Genomic DNA, 27,587 nt, shown 5'->3' on the forward strand with positions numbered 1-27,587 from the left:
GAAATGGGAAACGGGCTTGGGAGGATATTTTTCTTCGTCTTTCCACTTTTTCCCTGGGACATAAACTGATATGAACGGTGTAGTCGTTAAATACACTAAGTGGCACACTTGAGGCAATTGCAGACGTCCTTCATACGCCACCATCTAGAAATCCTCAAGTCACGTCGGCTAGCCGTCACGTATGCGCACGCACGACAGTCAGACGGCTACAGGGCCCTTTGAATGCGGGATAGATTACTAGAAAATAAAATGCCATTTTTAGCGCTTCTACGGGTCTAATACTGGTAAATGCCCCTTCGGTAGTTGGCCATGGCATATCCGGTTCACTCATGCACCTTATTTTTGAATTTTTGATGGCAGCTGCATTTTCCCTCAGCGGCGATTTAGCGATAAGGATAGAACACGTATTCATTGTTTCAGCTACACGCTAATGGTATTTGTTATTTTTTCTGTGTACGGGAACGATCGACTAGAAATGCTCTGAGGCCACAAATTTGTTGTATTTCTCGAAAGCGGAGCGTTATCTGTGCTCTAATTAAAGAGGCGCTCTGCTGTTTCCCCACAAGCTGTTCATTTCTTGGGCAGTGGGCCCGAGCTGTTGATCCATATGTGAAGCGTGACAGAAGACAGAGAAGCGAGTCCACAGGTTGGCGAACCGCGGCCAATATCCCTCCAGTGTAACCGTCCTGTTCACCCACGTTGACGTGCATTGCCGGAAACACGATCACGACACATTTGCCTGTTTTTTTCTATCCTGGCGCATTCTCTCTCGTTCGGATCACCTATCCGAGCAACCAGACGTCCCTGCGCTGTGGGTCACATATCTTATCGCTGACGTTGGAGTTGCCTTTTTCGAGCCATTGCATTGGATTTAGTAACACAGGCAGCAACGGTAGCATGGTATATATCTTCTGGCCGAATTACCTCGCACAAGTCAGTGGCGCCGACGTTCCCACATGTTCTGCTCTATTCTCGATTGATTTCAAGCGCTAGTAACCATACATCGATCGCCGGCCAGCTTCGGGTACTCCTCAGGGCCGTGAAGTGGGCCGGCCCTTGGTCGTTCTCATTCCATAGGAACACTCAAGGTAAGGCAACTGCCACGTGAATGTGGCTGGTTCGTTATGTGGTCACACTTAATTTTGCAAAATTGTCCGCACAAACACTTGAATTCAAATGAATCAATTTATTCAGCGAGTTTGCACCTTACAGCGAATCGAAAAGTGTCATTCAAGTGCCGGCTTACATTCGCAAGTTAGTACTTGGGCATGGTCAATTCCTCTTCTAGTTTTAAAACTGCAAAATGACGGGGTGCAGAAATTGTAACCGCGGAGGGGCAAAAGCTCTCATCGGCCGTCCCGTGTGGCGCACGAACAAGATACGCAAGCGTTTCGCCCTACATCCGGCAATGACTGCCCTTATCGATGGCCTCCAGAGTAGAGATGTAAGCGGCTAAAAAAAAACAGGACAAAAAATTATTAGGAAAAAACTGGTTTTTTTTTAAACCAGGGTAACGTTAAAAAAAACCAGACACAGCTTCTCTGGAGAAATTCGTTGTGATGCGACCAATCTGCAGTTAGAGAAATGCTTTCTGAAATCAATGATTTGACGTAAAATCATGCGCAGCTTTTCAGAGTGGAAGCCCTGCTGGGCGTTTTCTGATGCATTATGAAAGAATTATTTCCTTTACAGTGTAAAAGCAAAAAAATTCATCGGCCACTTCAGACTTTTATGTGATTTGAATGAGAAAGCCAGCGTTTATCGAAGACTTCTTCACTGCTGCATCGTATTAGGTGCGGAGCACCTTAGGACCGCACAATGTCCGTCCGCGTCCGTGCGCATAGCATTTACAATCGCAAAAATCACACAGGCACCGGCAGCATTCGAGCCTATGTCTGGTAGACCAGACAGAGTTAGTGCCAGTCGTCTTACCCATTGGGCTACGGCGTAAGTTACTACCTGACAGTCGAACGGCTTACTCCCTCGCCTGTAATGGTGCGGAGTACCTTAGGACCTCCCAATGTCCTAAGTGACGGTCGGGGTGCACGTCGGGTGTCATTTCGAGTCCCCGTACTCCCCACCCTCGCCATCATCCACGGAGTGGAGATGCTGCCATTGTTTTCGGGGCCGTCACGTTCACCTGTCACGCGGCACGCATCCGGATAGTTCTTTGTCCACCCCGTCAGGGCACAGGTTTAGTGGTGTAGTTACCACCCTGGGCTGAGGCTCTTGGGGACCCGGGTTCAAATCCCATTCGGGCTATATGTATATTTTATTTACTTATTTTCTTTTTACAGCGCCTGAAATCTGGACCCATTCGTATAATCTCCAGCAACTACGGTTACTTTTCGCGTTTCATGAACCATCTAAAGCCCGTTCTACATGGAGCGAATTTCGCTTGCGAATCCGCTGGAACGAACATTCGCACTTGCGAAGTTCGCAATGCCTGGAATTGTCGTCTACACGGGGCCTGCGAACGCCGCGATTTTCACATTTCAGATGCGCCTTGTTTGCAGACTGAATTAAGTTTGCCACCAGCAAAGGTTGTTGTGATTTTAACAAGGGTGGTTTTATTTTACTTTCTTGGCAAGTTGTTTCTGCCTGGCTTGCGGTAAATATAAGTTTATTTGTGGTTTTATATAAGAATCGCCAATTCTTTATCAATATACGCACACACAGCAGAGAAGACAAATGTTTTGGTGTGCCCGCGCTTTTGTCGCGCTCATACAAGCAACGCCATCTGGTTTCCAAGCGGGCAAGTGGTGCCGAGCTGTGCTCCTATTGGCCGCAGGTCCGGCCCCTCTACGCCGCACACGCCGCACGAGCGGCGTTTGCTCGACCGCTTCAAATGTTTGGCACTTTGCCGCAGCAACAAAAAAAGGTGGTTTTGCCGCAGGAGCGGCGCCGCATCAGCGAATTCGCAGGCGAAATTGCTCCATGTAATACGGGCTTAAGTCTTCCGACTTAAGAAGTATGGCGAATTTTTATAGATCTGTGCGTAATCGTCTTTTTTTCAATTTTTCGTATTTTTCTAAAAAAACATGAAAAGAGCCTGTTTTTTTTTTTTTTTCACGCCACTCAAAGTTTCATGAAAACTTGTCTCTACTCCAGAACAGGCATTTCGCCTACCTCTCTTCGTAGCCAAGCGGGATTGAACTGCCAGGGTTTTTAAACGTCGCAATAGCTCTTATTTTCACAAAGAAAGGCAATGGACGCCAATCCGTGATTTTGTCTTACAGCGAAGTTGTCTGGCGCTAGGTTCTGACCCTTATTGTGTGCGTTTATCTGGCAGCGTCAACAAAGAATCGCACGCGCTCACTCCAAAGATAGTGTAAAATGCTCTCTACTCTATATCTTATATGGTATCTAAAAAAAATCTATTGAAATCGACGGATAAGACGACTCCATCGTTACGCCTATCTTCTTTTGCTTGTCATATTTAATTCGTTCAGAGTAAGCGTTACAGAATTGCCGTCTGCTGTCAATACATTACCGTCTTCCAGAGTCGCCAGAGTGGAAAGAGGCTTTAACACCAGCGTTTGGTCGAAATTTCCCCAGATTTCACTAGCACTAAAATATGGCCGCTAACAACTCATTCCCTGCTCATGAACTGCAGTCCATCCTATTACGGAAGGGCTGACTCGATGAACTCTATAAATATACTAGCAAAGTAGGTTGGCGAGAAGCAAAATAAAATTTCTTACATCCATCACAGCGACTGTTTGAAGATTTAAAAGACATTGCTGCACTTGCTGTGCATTCTGTCTATGTCGTTATTCGAACGCGAAATATGGTGCAACGTATATTTCCATCAAGTACCTGGGCATTTTGCCCTTTGCTGGTTATTGTACAATAAACATGTCATAAAAAGCATCTGTAGCTGTCACAAGATAGTGAGAATTTCTGAGAAAACTACGAATGCTGGTGAAACGTCCTGCATAAAATATTTAGAAGAATGTTATTCAATGCGGTTCGCTTGAGATACAAAATGTGAAATTTCAGTTTTAATGTCTATCAAGGAGTGGTGCGAACCAGAAATACATACCGAGCACATCAGAATACGCATGCAGTCTAACAACGTGAGTGGCTCTTGGTACTTGGGGGCGTAAAAGCTTCAATTTGGGGAACGTAAACCATGGCTCAAAGCAGCGAGACAATTTTGTAACCACTCTCCACGAGATATTGTCTGCTGTAAAGCCGTACCGTCACCTAAACACCAGCAACTCCGTAATTTCGCCATATTTTCGCAACCTGGTGTCGAGTTTCACCATCTGGCAACGATGCCATCTACGGAGGCAGTACGTTTCCCGAAAATGGCTGTAACTCTTGTTTTACCCACACTATCCCAAAACAAATTATGTGATGTTGAACCACAGAGCAAACCACAAGACAAGCGACGATGCTATCGTCCTTTGTCGTGTCGTTTGCGCTGTGGTTCAACATGCATCACCAAATCGTCCAAGTTTTCACGTTAAAAATTATGTGAGAATTAAGTTAGAATTATTTTTAAAGGAAAGTATGTGTACGTGCCTTTATTCGATCAATATAATAAGCTACCATACGTAACTCAACATAGTTATCCATAAACACAGCTTCGGTGGCCTTCTATCTCCTGAGTAGTCAAAGACCTCGAAATCTTTGTTGCCTTGCGGTTTCCCAGGAATATGCGGTCGGTTCCGGTGCTTATGGCTGTGCTAACGGGCTGCACGTGGTCAAGTCAGGCTCTTCGGCTGAACAAGACTTCCGGTGGCTACGAAGACATCGTGGTGGCCATTCACCCTTCTGTGAAGCCCGACGAGCGAATCATCGACAATATCAAGGTGCTGTGCATTGCATTGCCTGAGTAGCCTTTTAGGGCGCACCTCTTAATTAGCGCCCGCTCCTATGGCTTCGCGTCTTCCGTCGCCGTCGGCCTCGTTGTAACCGAGAGAGCGAAGAGGACACCGAAGATAGAGCGCGTAGGAAGGCGGGGCAGAAAGGTATGGCGAAAGTATGTGGGGTAGGGCGGTATTCCGAGGCCGCGCCAAACATGCTCGGTGGCGGCGACGCGCTGCGAGGGGACGCCAAAGTATCGTGCGCCGTCGTGCGTTCACTGGTGACGCAATCCCTTCCTGAGACGCAACAGCTATGCGCCGTCGCCGAAAAGACTGCAGTTCGCGCTGCGCTAAAATTTTGCACCAGGAAGAATCGTCCAATTTTTTTTTCTACATTTTGATTGTTCAAGATCCCCTTTCAAGTTGCCATTTCGCTTAGCGCCCAGGATTTGAAACAACGCCACCATCAGCCGGGTAAGCTTGGCCTCATGTCGCAGGTCTACCGCGCTACCCAAGCTGTGATTCACAACAACACCTGGTGTGTTGTTGTGGCTTTGTGTGTTGTGGCCCTTTTGGCTTAGCAAGCAAGTGGAAAAAAACAATTAATTGTGGCGCAATGGCGTCGCAAAGTCATCGCTAACGAGTATCCGCGTATTGTCCTCACACTATAGAAAGGGAGGCTTTGCACGAACAATCCTCGTGGTTTATGAGCACGTTATCATGATGGCAGGTTGTAGGATTTTGGGAATGAATGAGGTAGGGTAATAGGACATCTGACGTATGCACAACCGCTCGTCACTGACGTAGTCCTTGGACGCTATATAGACCAATTGCGCCATAAGGGTTTCTGTTGATAAAGTATGTCGAATTACGTTTGCGTGATCGGAATTGCCTATCTTTTGTCCCTGCTAAGCGCATCGTGTTTGATTATGTGGAATAAATTTGACTAACTTCATTGAACATACCTTGTTTCCTTGAAGGCCCTGTTCTCCTCTGCCTCGTCGTTTCTGCATCGAGCCACCGGCGGCCGGGTGCACTTCGGCAGCGTGACCATTGCAGTGCCAGACACATGGCCAGTGAGGCCACGGGCGGCGTTTACAGCGGACAACATGTTCCCGGGCGCCGACGTCCGTGTGTCCGCCGAGAACCCGCAGTACGGGGACACGCCGTACACGCTGCAACCTCGAGGATGTGGGGAGCGCGGAGAGTACATCCACTTGACGCCGCGGTTCCTGGCCGACATGAACGGATCCATGTCCGAGATCTACGTTAACCCAGGTAACGAAAGCAATGGACTACAAATAAGAGGAAAAAGCGAAAATGATCCGCGTGTTTGAGATTTCGGCGCACGCTAAAGATCCCGAGGTGGTCAAAATTAATCCGAAGCCCTCCACTACGGCGGACCTTATCGCCGGTGCAGCGTCGGTGCGTTAAACTTCATAACCAATTTGAACCAAACCGTTAAACTTCATAACCAAGCCTAACTGAGCTTTCCAAGTCACAGCTAAAATTTCTAACATCCCTAATGACCTACTTGCGGTGAAGTATCAATTAGGAATTGTTATAATTTTATGTGCGTTATTATTTAGGAACGTTCGCTAATTAACCTGAACATTTACCGCTATTTTTGTTTCACTGATTCCCTAAAACGTAAATACACCGTAATGAGGGTGCTGTCTGGATTTCTTGTTACCGAAGATTTAACTCTAAAGCAGTCAGGCAAAAACTTTTCGAAGTGTGCTTAGCGGTGACACCCCATCCTGAACTAATTTACATAATCTTTTCAGCTTACCAACTCGTACACGAGTGGGCTCACTACCGGTACGGCGTGTTCGACGAGTACGGTGACCCGGAGAGCTTCCGGTACCCGGTTATGTACTGCGAGTTTGGCATGGTGAGATATGAAACTGGCACTTGTCGTCGTTGATTAGTGAGCAACTTGGTGGAGTTGAGTTTGCGCTTGCGTCGCTATCATTCAGTTTTCAATGGGTGCACGATTAGAGCTTGAAGAATGGTTCCAAGAGAGAACGAAAGAAAGGAAGGTATAAAAATTTAAGTTAGAGGATTGCAAACAAGAAGATACAAGATAAACAAATAGTGTAAAAAGAGAGGACAAAGGAAAGAAACAACCGCGAAAAATTAAAGTGGGGTAGAAAGAAAAGCGAATAATTACACAAGAAAGAAAAGTAGGAAAAGAAAGGATCTAAGCCAAACTTCCCAACACAATTCCCTACAAGTGCGTTTTAGCACGTAAACTGCTGGCATTCTAAAAAAATGAACAGAAATAAAGAAAATGAGCCGTAAGGCTATTACTCAGAAATTAGTCAATATTTTTTTTAAAAGGCAAGGAACAAAACAAGCCAGCCATCTCCTACGATATTTTGGGTGGCGGAAGCGAGGTCATGATAATTTTCTCCATCGATTTAGCGCTATGCCCTCCGGCAGAAACTGCTACGTGCGTTTTGAAAGGGCATTGTGTCCTGTGAAAGGCGGCAGCGTTTTTTTTGCTTTCAAGGAGCTTCGCGTTGCTCATAATTTTGTTAGCTTAACCCAAATTCAGAGAGCTAAAGAACCCGCTTGGTTTTTATCCTATCCAGTATTTTTTGGCAGATTTTGGAGAGGGAGTCATCTGGCCTCGGATCCCCGAACGTATTTCGGCAGCCAAATTAACAGATTGAACTCCAGGGTGCTTAAATGAATAGGCTGTGTTCTGAAAGACGGAACGGACTTTTTTGCGAAAAAAAGAAGGTAGATGAACTACACTAATGTTAACCAAGTTCTCTTAACCTCTCTCTCTCTCTCTCTCTCTCTCTCTCTCTCTTACACGTGGGGAAGGGACAATTTTGAAAAAGAGACAGCAGCACGCAAAAATGTTCAATGAGTTGACCCACACTCTTGCGTACGGGGTCTGCATAGGGGCTACAACCGGAGCTCAAAATTTACTTTCTAAGAAATGTGTTTTATTCGCAAGGGGTGCTGCATTTTATTTGCGCTGCGAAAAATTAAAAATGGAGCGGTTGTTGATGAGCCAACTTCTCCGCTTGCTGCGAATGCCACACGGTGTTCAGTCGCCTTGCTTGGTGTTCTTGAAGCACACAGAGGTCCTCTCGGTCCTATGGAGGTTCAATTTTCGGCCTACACTTCCCCAACAGGTGCGGGCGACCACGTGTTCGGATCGAATCAAGTTCATGGCATACACCGGCTCAGGCGAACCGTGCCGCATCTACAGGGGCTGCCGCGTCTCCTACAAGTGCAAGGCGAGATTCATCGCGGACACCAGGGATCCAGTCACATCGTCCATCATGTTTATGCCCTACCTCGAAGGGGTGAGTGGAGCCATTCCGCAGTGGTCAACACTTACGAAGTGCTGAAGCAAGACTTTACCACCCCTTCCCGAAGAAAGTTGAAGGAAACGCGAAAGTTTTCTCGCTTCAAAACTGCGTCCAAAGCAGGCCAAAGGCTTCGCAAAGTGTTCGTCCAATCTTCGCCCAATCGTCGCTGAAAGTGCGCCCAATCCGTCGTCCCACCTTCGAAGACCCGAATCGCAAACGAAAAACGAACCCATGCGACGATCTTTCGCGCACTATGTAAACGCATCTATACGAACCATCTAAATGTATACCGATACGTGGTTTATGAACTATAGTTTAGCAACGTGTGGGTACGAGCGAGTTGGTAATCCATTATAACTTTGTTGAGCGTAGCAAAGAGAACAGAGGACGAGGGATACAAGGATGAGCGCTACTTACAACTGAATTTTAATGACAACCACGGGTCATATAAATAGAAAAATCACAACACGCTCAAATGACTATGAAGTTTATGACAACACTGCACAACCCCTCACGCATTCGTCAGGCACGCACGTGGGATAAATGTTTATCTTAGAAGGCCAGCTTGATAAACTGTCCAGGCTCTGCAGTCAAACGTGCCCTGTCAGGAAGGAAAAAAGCAGGTGCCTCGTCAATCACCAAAACCAGTACGTAAGCTGCACGGAAGGGGTGGTCTACAAGTTGCCGCTGACTTGCAAAAAAGCATACGTTGGGCAGACTGGACGGTGCCTCAACACTCGCCTACGGGAGCACTGCAACAAGGTACGGAAAGGCAAAGATAGCAATTTGGGTATTCATTGCCAAAAGTGCGACAAGTGCGAGCCTATGTACGATGCGTGCTCCGTCATTTTTCGACACGCGGATCAGCGCACGCGAGAAATTGTTGAGGCTGCGGAAATGCAGCGGATAGGTGACTGCGTCAGTTCGACGTCCATATCTTTGAGTGCCAAAGAGCTGGCCTTCTAAGATAAACATTTATCCCACGTGCGTGCCTGACGAATGCGTGAGGGGTTGTGCAGTGTTGTCATAAACTTCACAGTCATTTGAGCGTGTTGTGATTTTTCTATTTATATGTTCCGTGGTTGTCATTAAAATTCAGTTGTAAGTAGCGCTCGTCCTTGTATCCCTCGTCCTCTGTTCTTTTTGCTGCGCTCAACAAAGTTATAGTGGTTGATGAGATGTATAGGTATACTATTGTACCCCTTCTTCATGGTCGATACGTGAATTGGCTTATATAGAACCACCCCTCTTTCGCGATTTGCAAGTAACCGTATACTGACACAATGGAAGTCCGGTTTCACGCACGCGCCATGCGTCCAGTGATCTCATTACAGCTTTTAGGTGCACAGCTGGTCTGCGGGGAAATGAATTATTGGATAAAACCAGCGCGAACTCAGACGAAGACGAAGGAAGTGTACCACAAGGACAGCCGCTGGTCTAACAAATAAATTTTAATATCAGAAAGGGTGAATATAAGTACTGAACACAAACAATACAGCAATAAAAAGACAGTGCGCATGGGCGAAACAAGTTTGCAAAGGTCACGTTGATACCACAAGTAGATGCACGCATGTTACAATACTACTTGTGGTATCAACGTAACCTTTGCAAACTTGTTTCGCCCTTGCGCACTGTATTTGTAATGCTTTATTGTTTGTGTTCAGTACTTATATTCAACCTTTCTGATATTAAAATTTGGTTGTTAGACCAGCGGCTGTCCTTGTGGTATACTTCCTTCGTGTTCGTCTGAGTTCGCGCTGGTTTTATCCAAGAATGTCTTTCCAACCAGCCCTGCTTGCAACCCTCCTAAAATGAATTAGTTGTTTTCACAAGGCGCCATAGGTTCCACTAAGTAAGCTTTGGCTTTAAAAACGCGCAAAAATTTAGTGCACCAAACTATTTTCTTTTTCACCGTGTTTTGTCGGAAATTAGCTTTTTGAATAATCTTCACCACAGTACAAGCACCGTCAACGTTTAAATGTGCCTACGAAAACTGGAAGTGCTGCTAAAAGTGCGAAGTGCGGCCAGCTGAAAAGCGACGTTGCCAATGATACCAAAGACTAGAACAACTAGTTGTATTCATGTTGGCGGTTCGTGGTTTAACAGCCAAATTTGGAGGGCCACCCTAGCGAACACCTCTGGAACAGAACAGGACGAGATCTTACCCCGTCTTCTTCGATCGTTGCGCTCGTCTAGAGTTTGGCGCCTCGCCTTTGGCGCTCTTAACCATAAGGGCGAAAAATTCTTCACACTACTAGCGTATAGCCGTAGTAGCGGAGTAGCCACGTAGTATGCTTTTTCTCTTCAAGCTCCTAGTGCGTACAAAGCTCTGGTTTGTCAGCGCAGAGATCCCAGTTATAAGCATGAACAGATAAAGACCCGCTTTTTTAGCTTGAATTGCCGTATTCGTTGTATTCAAATGTCGTTTATTTTCAACATCGTTGGAGCTTTATGCTTACTTCTGTTAACTTCAAAAAAATTCTCACGTGCGCTCGCGGCTTTCTCAACTAAGAAGAAGCAACCCACCTTCATTTTATTTGAGTTTTGTCGTCTGAAATAAATATTTTTACAACAACGACACGCTTGTTTAGCTTGAATTGTGCCGGGTTTGGTGATCCCCAGACTGAAATTCTTTGCAAACGACGTCGAACAATTCGCATTTGTTCTGGTTTACTGCGAACAACGTAAATCTGGCTGAGTCTTTATATCAGCAGCGGGGTATGGTCGCAATTGTAGAAGGCAGCAATTTGCTTCGGGCTCCGTGAAATGTGCGAACGCAATGATTGAAATACGGGAGATTTTTGAGGTGGTCTGTTAGTCCAATTAGCAACGAGTGCAAACGCAAACCGACTGATTCAGACAGACTCAAACTTGACTGGAAATTTAGGCGTGCACTGAGTAACCCCAGCTTGGCGAAGTTATTGCGGAGCCCCCTCAATGCTCAGGTTTGACTTCCCCGCGCGAAGCCGGCATGCCGGCAACGGTCGGCATGCCGGCAACGGTCGGCGTGCCGGCAACGGTCGGCGTGCAGGCAACGGTCGGCGTGCCGGCAACGAAGCCGGCGTGCCGGCAACGGTCGGCCTAGTACTCTTACGTTGGCGGTACAAAATGGCTTACGCGGGCGTGCGCTGGTTTCAGAAACTTATTCGCTCGTTTACACCGGCAGGTGTCGGAGTTCTGCGACGACGCGGAAAAAAAGCACAATGCCTTCGCCCCGAACAAGCACAACCACCTCTGCAACCGCAGGCCTACCTGGGAAGTGATCAGCGCCAACGAAGACTTTAAGAAGTGTGTTCGAGCTCTCGCTTTCTTATTCAAGCAACGAAAGAGTAAAATGAATGTTTCTATATAAGCTAAATGCCTAACAAGCGCGAAACACACCACAGAGCATACACGTGGGAGAGCTGTAACGCAAATTTAGCAACACAAGTTTCGTGAACCGTAAGAAATGCTAGAATATTAGTGCCAGAGATACTAGTACTGCTACAACTGCTACTTACTGCACTATTAGTATTACTACTGCAGGTACGACTAGTAATACTACAACCACTACTATCAATACTAGTCCTGCTGCCACCACTACTGGTACCATTACTATCCCTAACACCACTGCTGGTACCTCTACTAACTACTACTACTACTACTACTACACTGCTCCAATCAATACTGTTCAAGCTCTGGTTCCTAACGTAATAGCTCTTTCAGTATTTTATGTCTGCAATATGTTTTATCTTAGCTCCAGGTGTATCCTAACCGTGCCATACACGTATATTTCCTACGCATGGCAGAGGACAGGTGAGAAGAAAACAAAGAGTTTTAGATTTCTCAATCTCTGCCCTTTTTGTGTAATGGGCATTGCATACCCAGTTTTTTTGTTGCCGAAAGTCACCCTCAACGCAATTTGCAGCTCGGTTTTTGGTGCTATATTACCATCCACAGGCGATCGGTACTCAAAAAAGAAAGTTTGTGCTCGTTGGTAGATTCGACGCGCTGGAACGTTTCAAAATTTCATACAGTGCAACTTTATGTGGCACTTTCCATGCAGAAAAGGCCGTTTTTAAGTTAGGTTACATTATTGATGCTACACTCCATTCTGGTATTATAGGAATTTTTTGGTATTACTTTGAGCTGCCCAGAAATGTGACTCATTTTTATATCTTGAAACTGCAACACTTTCAGAGTTCGAAAGCAAGTGTTTAATTTTTGTGTCGGATAAGTGCGTGCGCCGTAAATGCGAATGCCTTTATGCTAACAGGAAAAACAGGAACTATTGCCACGACTGTTAACAGCGTCGGTGAATAGTACCACGTAGTGCGAAGGGGCAGAGCAGTGTTTCAACACAATCACATGCGCACAAGATTATATGTCCAGTTCTTCATGTCCTTACCAGCACATAAAACCAGAAATGCTTTGTATCTTTGTGTGCTTAAAGATGTTACGTCTAGTTACCCTTGGATGATTTTCCCAGCATTTAGGTAATTGGTACATGTCTCTCCCTATTTGTGTTTTTTTTTTTTTTTTTGCAGCCTGCCACCAAGTTACACGAAAAACTCAATCACGGTGAACTTCAGGGAAGTTCAAAAACGAGAAGGCACTCTTGGCCGGGTGATTCTTGCCTTGGACGTCTCAGGCAGCATGAGGGTGAGTATGACAATGCTTAAAATAAAGCAGCGAGAAAACCCAAAGCCAACGTTTAATTTTACCAGGCAGAAAATATCCCCAAACATCCGCAATTTCATCACAATTTCTACAAATGCACCCATACCAGTTCAGAAATTCCCGCTCAAATCACATGAAAAAAAAAACATCAGGTCCCTGCTATTTCCAGAAACCGTTCTGTAGTTTCACCACACTTCTTATTGTGGGAATAAACCTTCTTTAATACACACCGAAAATATACCTTCGTAGCATATTTGTGTATTAAGATTGGGAGATTCCGTGGTCTAATTACAGGCGGTGCTACCCGCTGAAGGAACAGATAGAGCGACGATTTATTTTAATAGGTTTTTAACGCTTTCAATACCTATCGGTTAACGGCAAATACTAGGTGTTTGCTGCTTATTTTCAGCAAATCCTTGGAAAACTGCAGGCACCGCTGCGCGAAAGGATAAAAAATTGAATAATCAGCGAAATCCATGGCTGCATCACTCAGTACCCAGAATGATTGGCTTATGTAAAATAGACATACGCCGGCACGTGTGTAGATCAACTTTCTTGGTCGCCTCGTTTCGTTCATCGTGTTTTTTTTTCGGTTCGAAATTTCCCGCTCGACACGGCGGAGTGTTTGTGCATGCATTTTGTTGTTATTTCCAGTAACTTGTTACCATTTCACTGTCATTGTTGGTATCTGAATTTTTGATAATGCTTCGAGCGCTGTGTAGCCTGCTTTACCGTTGAACTGTGAGAAGATGATGTGTTACGATAAATTTTTAGTGTAAAGCCAATATCCCAAACAGCAAAAAAAGCGAAGATTCGAGTAGTACTTTGAAACTGGAAACAAGAACCGTTTTAAATTGCTGACGTTGAGAGGAACATCTTCAGTAGAAAAACACTACGGTCAGTGTCTTTTGCACCGCAGGGCCAGCTCGATTGACCACAATACATTAGTCCTTTATATGGAGCATGGCTGGGGTTCTCAAATGGGGGTCTACAGACACCAGGGAGTACACGAGGTCCATTCAGGAGTGTGCTACGCCTACCTTAAAAATTACCAGTGGCTTAGCTCGACTATGCCAGGATATACGTTGTGCGAGCTATGGTTCAGCTGGTTATTCTTATTTTTCTGGTTGTCTAGTATTAGCTGATTAACATGTTTACTGCTGCTGAAACGATTTCCAATCTAATGCAATCAATCCAGTCCAGTCCAGTTCAGTCCGGTCCGGTCCGATTCAGTCTAGTCCAGTCCAGTCCAGTCCAGTCCAGCCCGGTCCAGTGCAGTCCAGTCACTGCTCCTCGCGCATGCGCAGCCCACGCGAAACGGCTATCAAGCGGCTCCGGCGCACCGTCAGACTTGGCTACTGAGCAACGGAGGCGCCCAGCTGGGCAGGCGCCGGCGCCAGTCGGTGCCAATGCGCAAACCGGCGAATGTGCAGACCCAATTCTTTACACACCCATACTCCAATTTCAATCCAATCCACACTCCATAATTTCAATCCAATCCATACTCCATAATCCAATCCAATTTAATCCAATCCAATCCAAATCTGATCCAGTCCGATCAAATCCAATCCGATCCAATCAAATTAAATCTCATCCTATCCAATTTCATCATGCTTGCGCAGCACGGCCCTTCAAGGTCCACGCGAAACTGCTCAACCTCGGCCAGTGTAGCGTACGCTACAAAACTCTCACGCCCCTACTCATAGATTAACCCTTTTTCCAAGCCTTGAACACAGCCGGAAATGACGACAAGGAACGTTTCTGCAGTTTTGTCGTATTTTCGCGTGTCGTATATTCTTGTCGTGTCGGGATTCTGATGTTCTGTCGTGTGTCGTAGTCCTGTCCTCGTTTTGATGTTCCGACGTGCCGAATTCCTGTCTTGTCGTGATTCAGATGTTCCACCAGTAGTTTCACATGGTTTGAGTGTTATTGCCCATTGTGAAGAGTAGCGTAAATGGAAGTTCTGTTGTGACTACCGGGATGTTTGTCCTTCGGAAAGTTGACTTCGTCGTTATGACAGATATGTGTGTCGTAACAACAGATGGCTTTGTCGTAACAACAGGACCTCTGTTGTTAGGACAGGAACTCCTGTTAGGTTCTTCCGGTATTCCTTTCGCAATTTTAGACTGATCCTGCCTATGCAAGGAATGTGGGTTTGCTGAATGACACGTACGTTTATTTTCCTCCGCCCTGCACTTCTTTTAATGTAGGTACTTGACCGACATGCCAACAATGCGAAAAAGCCAGACACACGCCAACAATGCGAAAACGCCAGATACACCAAATGCGGCATACAAGTGTTTCGGTGACTGTTAACTGCAAGAGCAAATCTTTTGACAACGTGGCATGCATGAGCATAATCGTTACCGCGGAATGCGGACATTAAGTATGCGAGAGCGACTGTAACTGCATTTATGCAGTTTCAGTGAGAGGATTATGTTTAAGAAAATGTCTTGGGCGTATCATTCGTCCTCCTGATGATTTTCTTTTTTCCGGCCGCAGAGCAATGATCGCATCACCCAGCTTAGAGTGGCAGCAACCCATTTCGTCCAGGTGTTCATACCGGACGGGCTTGAAGTTGGTCTAGTCTCGTTCAGCTACAACGCCAAAAAGCTGTCTGAGCTGAAATCCGTGGACAAGTCAACGCGGGATTCCCTGGTTAGGACCATTGGTGCACTGAGCGCCGGTGGTAATACGTGCATCGGATGCGCCCTGGAAATGGCCCTTCAGGTGAGGAAGCAGGGCGGCGCTTTTTGCTACACGAGAAAACTTGGAGGATTATACCACAGAGGAGACTGTGGTTTGCCATACCTAGGTAGTTTCTTACTCGGATAGCTGTATATGAGAGGCTACGGCTATGGTGGGCATCCCATCTGACTCTCCGGATACTCCACGTTGAGAGGGTTTCACTGCAAGCAGGGTCGCAATGAAGCAAAGCCAACTTCACGATGATGAAGCCAACTTTACGCCAACTTCACGAGAAAAAAAAACTTGTTCGGGCTAAATGCTGTTTGACGACGCATAATATTGTTTTGTAAAGTATGTATAACGCATGAGTGTACAAAGAACGGTAAGGTTGTTTGGCAATCATGCGTTGTTTTGCACTGTATCACAGCTGTTAAAATGCCTAGCCGGGATACAAGTAACATGTAAATCAGTAAAAAGTAAATCCCATACTCATGGGAAAAGTACTATCACAACACGCATCTGAATTCTAAGCCAAGCTTCACTTGCGCGTCATGTCAGATGGGCAGAAGCAAATTAACTCTTCTGAGAGATACCTATTTATCCATGGAGTCGAGTGCTGTACTGCGTACGATTCTTCTTGAACGCCGCATAAAAATGCCCACAGTCAGATCAGACAATTACAAGCTACTTAGGACAACTATGAATCCCCGGCTATTTTCTCTAATTTCTAAACCGAACAAATAACGGGCTTAGCGCGTACTCAGCAGTTGCATGAACGCAAATGAAGAAAATTAATATTGCGCAGTATGGCGACTTTTTTGTTGAGTATTAGTCCAAAGAAATTGTTATTCAGCATTGGCATCGCAGAAGGTGAAGTTCTTATCACTAGAAACGAGGCATAAATGGTTTGTTGAAGTGAGCGGAAAGAGGCACAAGGTAGGGCTATGGAACAAAAAATGGGTTTGCCATAAGGGAAGAAAGCTGCTGCGTAGAGTCTCGTGTGGAGATGTCAGTTGTCATGAAATTTTGAGGGGCGTGAAAAAAAGAGAGTTTCTTCTTCATGCTTCTTTTTTTTATAGAAAAGTACGAAAAATTGAAAGAAGACGATTCCGCGCAGATCTATAAAAATGTGTCATCAAGCTCGAAAAGTTGCCGTGTGGCTGGTGACTACACGAATGAAACCAAATTACGTTCGCTGTAAAAAGAAAAAAAAAAGAGGAAATCAAATATACATAGAAACCTATCTGGGTTCGAATGGGATTTGAACCCGGGTTGCCAAGACCCGCGGCCAAGTGCGGTAACTGCAGAAACAATTTTGTACCGTACCAGCATGCAACAAGAGTTACCCGGATGTGTGACGCATGGCAGGTGAACGTGACGGCACCGCAGACACGATGCAGCAGTGAAGAAGTCTTCGATAATCAGTGGTGGTTTTCGCCTTCAAATCACTTATGAGACTTAAGTGCCCGATGAACGTTTCCGTTAACTCGCAAAAGAATATAATTGTTAGGTGCTGCATCACAAAAGTCCCAGCAGAGCTTCCGCTCTCAAAATCTGCGCACGATTTCACGCCAAGGCACTGATTTCAGAAGGAGTTTCCGTCTCTTCAGGTTGGTCGTACCACAACGGATTTCTCCGGAGACGCTCTGTTATTTTTTAAAGCTATAATGGCCGAGAAAAAGAACGAAAAGAAACTTTTTTTTTCCAAGTGGTTTCTTGTTTTTTTTTTTTTTCAACTGGCATCTCCAGTCCCGTCCTTTTCTAAAAGTTTAGAAAGTGTAATTGATAGCCATCTTTACATTTGGCTCTTTAGTGCAATGCTGAAAAATGTTATAAATTATACATTATTAGCAAAATGTATTTACGGGAACAAAATGTACTCCCATGCGGTAGCAGTGCCTACTGCGACTAAGCCAGGCCTTACTCAGAAAAAGGAAAAAAGAAACACCACTCTCTCCTTGCTGTACACCGAATTTCGCAGATGTTCCTGGAAGGTGGGCAACGCGCCGAGGGCTCTGTCATCATTCTCATGACCGACGGTGAGGAAAATCAGAGACCCTACATCGCCGATGTCAAGGACAAACTGGTCGCCGCTGGTATCGTGGTGAACACGATTGCCTTCGGCACCGAGGCCGAGGATAAATTGGAACAGCTTGCCTTCAGTACCGGTGGCAAGCCCTTCTCGCTAAGGGACGATCAGCGCAACGTCGCGGCAGCCCTAGAGTCGGCCTTCCTGGACTCCACCGTCTCCTCGCTCGATGTCGCTAACAAACCTGTCGTGGTAAGCCGCCTCGTGATTACTACTCTTGGCTAAACAGGAGCGTTTCCGGCCTACATTGCGGGCAAAGAAAATGCTGCTTACACTGTCGGTTCCTGTGTTCAGTCTAGAGGTCCCACAGCAAGCCGACACGACAATGGTCAATATTACGATTAGAGGTTTCCGTGATGATATATGCTCACAACGGCTCTCTGTAGCTGTTTTTAACATGAAAGTGTTTTATTTCGGGATACACCAAGATTTCACTGACGTCATATCCGTCACGGGAATGACGCCAGTACAGCTTTGCCGAAGTGACCCGCCAGCAGAATGTCGCTCGCCAAGCACACCCACAAGACAGCCGCCGACGAGCAAATCGTGCTCAGCTGCTGATTTCGCTGCACATTTCACTTTCGTGTTTTACCGATTCCTATGGCAGAGGAATCAACCACAGTTTTTTTTACTCAACGCGGTGCACAAGTCTTCATCTACGGATACTATTCCGGAGGTTTACGAGATCTCCTAGTTAAACTGAAATGTATCAATTTCTACAATTTATTTTGCGTGAGAAATTCCAATCGGACACGATGTGGCTGACTCTTTTTCTTGATGGAGTTTATTTTCTATTCAACTATAGCGCACAGTAAAATTTTCGCCACCCTCCTTCCGGTTTCCTATCGACCAGCGGCTACCGCTTGTCGAAGTCGGTGTAGGCCACATTAGGGACGGTTTTCGACTCCTGAGTTGATGAACGGTACACTTCACTTTCTGCCCGTATAGTTGATTGCTCCTTACTGCAACAAAATGCAACATAAAAGATTGCGGCACGAAGTTTGTGTGTTCACGTAGAGGCAGAAAAAAGGCCTACGGAGAACCTCCCACACATCCGTCGACACTGTCCTTCGTACTCTGGAAGCTGGCAAAGAACCACATCATTTGGCGCCAGAAGATTCTTGTAACCCTGTTTAGAGTTGTGAATGCAGTGCTGCCTTTTAAGGCTTGCCCCACCAGTGACATGAAAGCATACGGGAACAAGGCTCTGCAGCTAGCAGAGGCGTGACGAAGACAGAAAAAAAGTCCGCAAAACGTGTCGCAATCACTGTTTATGTGTACAATGTCAATGAGCTATAAGTACGCTGTACAGGAATTGAAGTTTTAGCACACTTTGAAGCCTGCCTGAAGAATCTATTACGCTTCGACTGAACCTCCCCTCCCCGTCACCCTGATGACACACCAAAAAAGTCTTAATACTTAAGGATCGTCGGAGCATCATCTTAGCCATCAAAAACGCCATAAAAGAGGACTGCTGAATAATCTAGGCTGCGTTTATTTATATATACATGTGCTGACAAGGTTTTTTCGGGTTACGAAACCATAGGGAGGTGAAGGATCTTAAGGTAACCGAAAATATCCCGGAAATAAATGGTTCCGGATATCAAGTGACCTCGTACGGACACATTCGATGTTGAACTCCGTCATTTTTATTATTGGATTTCTCACTCTCTCATCTCTTTCACTCCGGCCAGTGTTATTTTCCTGTGTGTCATTAAAACCTTATACTTAAAAACTATTAGTACGTGCCTATTTTCTGTTCCTTGTCAGGGATTTTCTCTAAAAACTCCGTACCCCACCTTCAAGCAATTTTGCACTTCTCACAGTGCTCACAATTCTACTCTACTCACTAACTTCCACTGCTCACAGTTCATGTGAACAATATAAGGCAGAAACTACTGCACGGGTGAGCTTCAGGTTTCAGTTGGTGCCATACCTGTGCCACGTCAGGTTCACTTGGGTTACTTCGCAGTGCATCTGGCGGTAGTGCTGCTGAAATGAATTTGCAGGAGTTCGCAGCTTGCGTGTTAATTGATGCAACTTCTTGGTTTCAGATCTTCGAAAAAACTGCAAAGATTGTGGCCAAGCAAGATTTTGAGATTCTCATTGACGGAGACTTGGGTAAAGGCACCACGATCATGGTATTGGGCCGCGAGGCATCCAAACTGCAAGTGGAACTGTTTTACCCCGGCGGCAAGGCCTGCCAGCAGTGCCTGCAAGCGGGCCCCAGCGCCACGGATAGTTACATCACACTTAAAGTCCCGGGCATCGCCATGGTATGAACATACTACTACACGAAATGTAAAGAAAAGAGCAGTGTCTGAGGTCTGGACACTGGGCACCGCAGAGCTTCGGTTGTACGGGGGACTTATCTTCAGTGCAGGACAGGGAAACGTCCTTAGTCAGAAACCAATCGGCAGCCCGCAACAAATTGTTTCCTAAGCTTGGAATCACAGACATCCAAAATACAGGAAAAACCCTAACGTTTGGTGGAACATAATTTGAACAGCTTGAATCGGCAAGTGGGCAACATCTTTGCATGCATGTGCTATGCGCGAATGTGTTGATCTATCTATCATCCGGTGCTACAAAAATTGGCTCTAATCCATGCTGGGAAGGTAGTTGGACGGCGAAGCTGTAAACAATGCCCGCAACGATCACTTGAATTCACACACGTGGCTCTAAAAAGAGTGAAACCAGAGGCTCTGCCTCGAGTGCTTTTTTGTGTAGCCAAAAGTAGCCGGGGAGTTTTCTGCTGACGTGGACACGAAAATTTCTTTGGCTGGTTAGAAGTATAATGATTCGCTGTAAAATTGCGAATATTCATCAACTGAACCTCCTAGTCGGTAGAGCTTCTTTCCACGGAGGGTGACCGTATTAAACGCTGCGACAAGCCGTGAAGAGGTAATGCTGAGCTATGGAATTTTTAAAATTCGCAAGCAACGCATGAAAGTACTGTCTGTCAATACTAAATTGTCAAAGAACTGGAATCGCATTGCTAGCGCTGGTCGACGGCATAGATCGGAATGATCGCCCGTAAATTTGTTCCCTTGGCATGATATGCAATGGTAGGAGCGAAACGTAAGGGGTTTCAGAGGCAAGATGGTTGAATACAAATTTAGGCAGCATAGAGTATTATAAGACGGCACAGTGCCGGCATTCATGTTGTGGGAGGAGCAACAAACTGTATTGAGCAATTGAGGTGATGGTCTAAGCTTTTCTTTTCGTGACTGGGACACCCCAGTCCAGATATCTCTTGTCGCTGTCCCGGTCTCACAGACCAGAGTCGTTTGGTCCTCCATACATGAGTTAGCGTGCCCTTCCACTGCTCAATGGTGGGGGAACAATTGGAGTGGAGCAATGGGACGTTTGTGTGTTGTGCATTCCCATCTTGTGTAGAGCAAGATGGGTGGTTCGAGGCAGTAGATGCATGTTCCGCATTACTGAATTGGGAACACGAGATGCAGGCACGTATTCCGCCGGGAAATAGTTTGTAAGTGGTGCAAGGTGGCCTCTTCATCCCCGTTTGTCGTTACCTTGTTATAACTTTTTCTGCCACTTTAAATCGGGTGTGAGGGAGGCGCAGAAGGGACATCTCCAGCACCTAATTTGGCACTGTCCAAAATTTACGCGTTACAGAAACTTCAAGCCTCCTCCAAATGCCTCCTTCTCATACATCGACCCTCGAACACTGGAACCCTCCACGCTGACTTTAATTGCGCACTACTCTCTAGAAAGCGGTCTAGCGCGAGCAGTTTAGAGCCGTGAGCCTGCTCTCCTCACCCCACGTGGCCTCTTCCGCCTTCGTAAGGAGCCAACCAGCTTCAACTTGAACGGTTTATTTTCAAGATGTCCCAAGCCTCGAATATCCCACCCTCTACTCCCACTTCCCCCACTTGACCTAGCGTCTTCCTAATGTAATAAAGGCTGTCTCCTCCTCCTACTTTAAATCGGCCGCTTTGTCCTGAATATCCTCCAGCCCGGCACATGGAAGCTCGTCCTGTCTCACAACATCATCGGCGGTGTCAACGTCGACGTGCACGTGAGGGCCACATCTCTGGCCAGCGACCCGTCAAAGGAACCAGTGCTGCTGCGGGCATTCCTGAAGCGTACTGAAGTGGTTCACGCCAAAGAAGCCGCCTTCTACGCCGAGGTCAGCAAAGGTCCAAACGCAGTGATTCACGCCCGAGTCACGGCTACTGTCATCGGGCCCCGGCGGCCCCACGAGGTGGAAGTTGGACTCTTCGACGACGGCATCGGTACGTCACAGGGTTCGCTATAGTCACTGTTAAGAAGCCACCGTACGTTTGATACATCACGAGTACGAATAAGCGTCTATGTAGAGTAAAACGGAAGATCGTTCGCTCGCGTGGGCGGAAGCCTGCGTCTGCGTCTGTGAGTTCAGCTGAAACTAATCGTCCAGGCGGGAGCTCACCTGCTGCCCCTCCCACTGTTAATTGGAAAGGGTTGGGACAGGAGGCAAATTTGGGGTGTGGGAGCATTGGCATAGTAGGGTGTAGGGTGCAGTGAAACAGGCAGAATTGGCATGTTGGGAGAACTGGAAAGCATTAATCTCGTGGAGTCGACCGCCGTCGGTAAAGAAATTTTTCTGGATTTTGCGAAGATGTGTTTGATTTTGTATCAACTTTTGAAACTTCAGAACTTGCAAGAATTGTTCTATTCATAAAGCTCACTTTGCTTTTATGCAGTGAGAACTATTGTGCGAGGCTCTTAATGCTGAGCGGTATGTCTCCTCATATGGTCCTCCCCTTCTTTGTTGCGACCGCAGGCGCTGACGTGACGGCCAACGACGGTATCTACAGCTCCTACTTCACACAATTCCAAGGCGCTGGCCGCTATTCGGTCACAGTTCACGTGGTCAGCAGCAACCGGTCGGTCATAATAAAGGGAAGGAAGGCATCGGGAGGTCTTCCAGCCATGCCGCCAGGTGTCGGTGCGTGTGAAATCTTTAATAATTGGACGGTCTGCATATACGCTTAAGCTGAACGCTTGGTTAAACAGAGATTATACTCAAGATCAAAGTTTCTGGGACATTATCCGTGCGATTTTCAGCTCTTGATGTCCCGATTCGGCTACGGAACCAGTGCGGTCTGCGCCAGGATTGCAGCATTTGTGGTGCGCTGGAAGTGGAGTTCATCAATAGACCTGTTGGATAGACTCCCGTTTATATACATGCCTACAGCCGCACTTACGCACAGAGGGGGATCAAAGATAGGCTGATAAAACAGAAACTCCTAAGTGGTATATGTTCCAATAACAATATTACAGTAACGCAAACTCCACTCAAAATCCACTCACATCACTCAAAAATCGTAACACACCTTACGTGTAAGAATACGAAAGCCGACAATCGGTTCCAGGGAAGCACCGCGTTCCTCCACTGCGCAGTTCCCACCACTTGGGTCACGTGACTTTTGTACCATTCGTGTTGACGCCGGACATGGCCCCTTTTGGCGTTCATTTTCCACATTTGGTTTGACGTAAGGCTCTCGCCTTTATAAACACTGGACAGCTGACGCTGAGATTGACAAGATCATTGGGTGATCGTTCCCTGATGATAGCGATGATACCGAAATATGCATGTAATCCCGCAGAAAGAAATTGGTAGGCTTGGTAATTTTCATAATACTTTGTCAATATGGTCCCCTGAATTGGCACTGGTTTTACGTGTTTTTTTTTTTTTTTTGGTCTCGACAGTCTCGCCTATCACTTGAATGGAGCCAACATGAGATTTCTGATGGCAGTTCAGAGGATTCAATGGTAGTACCCGCCGCGGTGGCTCAGTGGCTAAGGCGTTGCACTGCTGAGCACGAGGTCGCGGGTTAGATTCCCGGCCGCGGCAGCCGCTTCTCTGATGGAGGCGAAAAGCAAAAACGCCCGTGTGTACGAGATTTCGGCGCACGTTAAAGATCCCCAGGTGGTCAAAATTAATCCGGAGCCCTCCACTACGGCGCGCCTCATCGCCTGGGTTGCGTCGGCGCGTTAAACCCTATAATCAATCAAGGATATACAGGTTTCTGAAACAGAGTTTATTTTATAAGGAATGCTTTATATTCTACAATACAAGATTTTAACGTAATACGACCTCCATTAAGACACTTGCTGCCGAGTTGTCCTCCAAGAAATGGACCAAAAAGTGCTGACACCAAATTGTTATTTTGTTCAATGGCTGGTGGAAGAATATTTTAAAGAAATTAGTTGTTCCAGTTAACGGCCTGTTTTCGCTTTACTTTCCTGTGTCGTAGTTAACAATTAATTCTTTGTTGCCTCCCCATCCTTTCTCTTACTAGATGGCACCGGAAGCACTACACTTGCACCACCAACAGAACACATTAATGGCATACCTTTGAACCAGTTCCTCTACGTCGACGAGGACATAAGCGTCGCCGAGCCGATCGTCCTTGAATCTGAGAAGGCGCCCCAGTTTAGCCGGATTGCCGAAGGGGGCTCGTTCCGATTGGTCAACGAGATCACCGAGTCCAGCATTCCTCCGGGCTCAATCCAGGACCTCGAAGTGGAGGATGCCTTCGTCGACGAGGGCGGAAAGCACACCGTGCTGCTGACTTGGAGCTGCCCGGGAGCTCACATGAACTCGGGCAATGGTACGTTCAGGACAGTAAAGCTTTTTAGGAATTCCCGGCAATTCAAATTAGGAGAGATCCCGTGTACATTTCCTCTGAGGAGGCAAAAACCTATAACTAATCACCTAAAGACACTTGCCATTAGTGATCTTTAGCATGGTTTAACAAGTTAAACTTATATTACATAGTATAAGTTTAGCATCATTATCCACGAGCGAGCGAGGAGGAGAGAGCACGTCCGCAAATGGGGCAGCTAGGAAGCAAGCTATTGGCAACGGCCTGACGAACCTGGATAGAATCTCTCACTGGCGCATGCGAACTTGTCAAGTATTCAGGGACCTTCGTGTTCCTGGATACTCTTGGGTGGCCGCCCCGTAAAACCTTAAACGCTAGAGCAGCGAGACAACGTTGGGAATCGTATGTTCGCATAATGTCCGCTTCACCACTTACAGCTAATGTATCCACGGCAACTGATTTGTGCACATTACAATATTGTGTTCGAAACTTTTAAAACGACAAAGCTTAAGGATGTTTAAAAAAACGCCAAAAGCAAATTATTTTTAGAGATATTTTCAAGAAAACTATGACAGCGGTACCAACGGGGCTGTAGCCGATAATTCAAACGGCCACGGCGACGTCGTGTTCGAGAAACAAACTAGTCACGACACGATTGAGCTCGAAACACACAAAAATTATTTTCACTTTAGCATTTTCTCGTTAACGTGCGGGAGCTGGATGCAACAGATAACCCCCGGAGCCACTACGCTAGCTATAATAAGTATAGAGTTCGGTTACTCCGTTCAGACATGCCTGCCCAAACTAGAAAAGCAATACATCAGCCTACTTGCGCATCGCGTTCATCCCACACTGAGATTGGTTTTGTTGTTCTGAAATTCGTTTGGTCATGAATATGTTGCGTGTAGCAATAGGGAACTATGACACCCCACTGAGGTCAAGTCGGCACCTAATGGTCGCTTTTTACTAGCAGCCTGAAAGCAATGGTAGTATGCTCTCGTTTCGCTTCTTTAAATCAGCCTTTTCTCTTCTACCTGCCGTGCACAAGTAGACTGGCTGAAGATCCTCGCTCAGTACTGCTCGCTTAAAGGAGCCATGAAGAGAAAATACAACTTCGTTTAATTTGAAAGAACTAGGATTCAGTAACTCATTCAGCTCCATTAGAGCCACAAAAGATGTTTTTTAACAAAAAAAAAGCAAGAAGTATTTAAAAATTTTCAAATTTTGCGCCACAGTGACGTGTTATGAGCAAGAATGACGTCATACGGGCCAACAATAAACCATAATTTTCAGTGCGTTAACTGCACGTTAGCATTCAAGTGATGCGGTCAAATGGAACTAGAGCCCCCATTACGGACGTCCAGTCATGTGTCGTCGCGACAGGTCAGTTAGGCGGCCGCCAATCGCACAAACAAGGTTCCGTGACGTCATAGAAAAGTTGAGGGAAATTGGCTAAGGGGTCGCGACTGCTTCACACGTTTTCTTTAATATCTCCGTTATTTGTTCGAAGATTGCGATGATATTGGTATCATTGTTATCGGGACTAAGCAGTCTTTCTAATAAACCCAACTTGTATTTTGTCTTCATGGCTCCTTTAAGACTCGGACTAAAATGCAGCTTGTTTCTTTGTGCATGCAGCCTCACGAATCTCTCTGAGGGCCTCCACAAGCCTGGTGAATCTCGTCAAGAATTTTACATCAGGCTTGGAAATTTCCGCCGACGGCCACAATGACACAAGCATCCAGGCCGGACCAGTCGGCTCGAGGCAGCAAGTGCGGATAGCCCTTCCCCATGACCTCCTGTCGTACGCCCAAAACAATTCGCACCTCGATTTCTACTTTGCCGCTAAGGTTGTGAACGAGGAAGGCCTCGAGTCGTCGGCTTTTAACGTAGCACGTGCAACGTTCAGACGCCCTCCAGAGTTTTCCCCTTTGTCGACGACCGAGGAAACGCCCGTGTGGGTTGTGGTCGGGAGTGTCTTGGCTGCTTTAGCCGTTCTGGCCATTCTCGTCGCCGCCGGTGTTTGGGCCACCAGGCGTCGTCGAAAGCAGAGTGAAAACTTGCCACATCCCACAAAAGCCGGTGCCTTCTAGTCTGTGAGAAATGCTCATTTACATGGCATTAAGCGCTTGACTGTCGCACTCGGGATGTTGATCTTGACATGACGATTCAAGTGGTAATACTACGAAAGAATACGGGGTTAACATGTGCCGTTGACACGCATCAAATGGCTACAGAAGTGGCCACTTTGCCAAAGCAGTACCAGCTCGGAGGGTTGTTCTACTGACTGCATTCAACGACTAGTGCACCTCTCAAGCTTGCGCAGCCCAGCTGCATTGCCGTGGAAACGTCATGACGCCAGTCGGTAATTCCATGCGTTGTAAAAACGGACCCCTTATTCGCCGGGTCACTGGTACAGTGAAATATAAATGCACCACGTAGGATGTGGCATCTTAATCATGATGACATCATGCCTGCCCACCTTGTTTTAGGTGCCTTCGGAACAGCAAATTACTGACTTGTAATAATAAAACGGCCGTCATAGATTCGGTGTTATTGTCAGATTGTTTCTATACGACGTCCTAGCCTACAAGTCACTAATTGACTGGAACGCTGACTTTTAAATGCGAAACGTAAGCATTGATAGCGTTCATTGCTCTTCTGTAAATCCATCCATGCACTAGCTGATAATCTACACCAAGTTTTCTGTGAAACATTTAGAGACGAAATATATACTCATCACCGCTTACCCCTATTTTCTATGTTTCTTCAAATGGGCCCGGAAATATTTGGTGAAAGTTTCGAGTATAGCGGCGCAGTATTGAGACCGTAGGATCAGTGAGGTCTGATCGAGCACTTACAATCAACGCACAGGCCAGTCCCTCTCTTCGACCTATTTGAAATAGCCATGCTGGGTTGGTCGAAACTGACGTCACGTGTTGTGAAGGAGGAGGAGGAACAACTTTAATTGCAGAGCATGTCAGCGCTAAACGCGCTGGATGAGAGTGGATCCCTCTTCACAGGATTCCATATGCTGCCTTCGCCACCTGGCCCCTGGTAACCAGCCGTAGCTGATCCTCCAAGGCGGGGCTGGACAGCAAGATTTCCCATCGCTCGCTAGGGGTGAGGGTGGGGTTCTTAGTGGAGGAGTTGCGGATGGGGGGTGGGTGTCTTGGGCTGACGTCGCACTCCCCTATCATGTGGCGAAGAGTACCGAGCTGCTTGCATAACGGGCAGGTCTTGTCGTACTGATTTGGAAACGTTATTCGGTGAGCGAGGGTGAGGGAAAGATCCTGACGGAATCTGTCGATACAGTACTTGCTGCTCCCGCGTGAGTTCTGGGTGCGGGGCAGGAAGTTTCTGCCTATCCTCTCAATAGTGCCGCACT

General features: G+C 46.5%; 1 protein-coding gene across 1 annotated transcript; it reads left to right on the forward strand.

Moving 5' to 3' along the window:
* Window positions 1-806: 806 nt before the first annotated feature.
* Window positions 807-27,307, forward strand: LOC144159021 (calcium-activated chloride channel regulator 1-like). The gene is made up of 14 exons (XM_077690255.1): window positions 807-1,088; window positions 4,661-4,820; window positions 5,795-6,092; window positions 6,602-6,708; window positions 7,967-8,140; window positions 11,313-11,434; window positions 12,673-12,787; window positions 15,308-15,535; window positions 17,475-17,774; window positions 19,637-19,858; window positions 21,562-21,841; window positions 22,372-22,536; window positions 23,894-24,205; window positions 25,838-27,307. The coding sequence occupies exons 2-14, from the start codon at window positions 4,665-4,667 to the stop codon at window positions 26,290-26,292; spliced, it is 2,934 nt and encodes a 977-aa protein (XP_077546381.1). The 5' UTR covers window positions 807-1,088; window positions 4,661-4,664; the 3' UTR covers window positions 26,293-27,307.
* Window positions 27,308-27,587: the final 280 nt, after the last annotated feature.

Source organism: Haemaphysalis longicornis, unplaced genomic scaffold (genome assembly GCF_048455015.1).
Source record: "Haemaphysalis longicornis isolate Haplotype H1 unplaced genomic scaffold, Haemaphysalis longicornis Haplotype H1 scaffold_10, whole genome shotgun sequence".
Lineage (NCBI taxonomy): Eukaryota > Metazoa > Arthropoda > Arachnida > Ixodida > Ixodidae > Haemaphysalis > Haemaphysalis longicornis.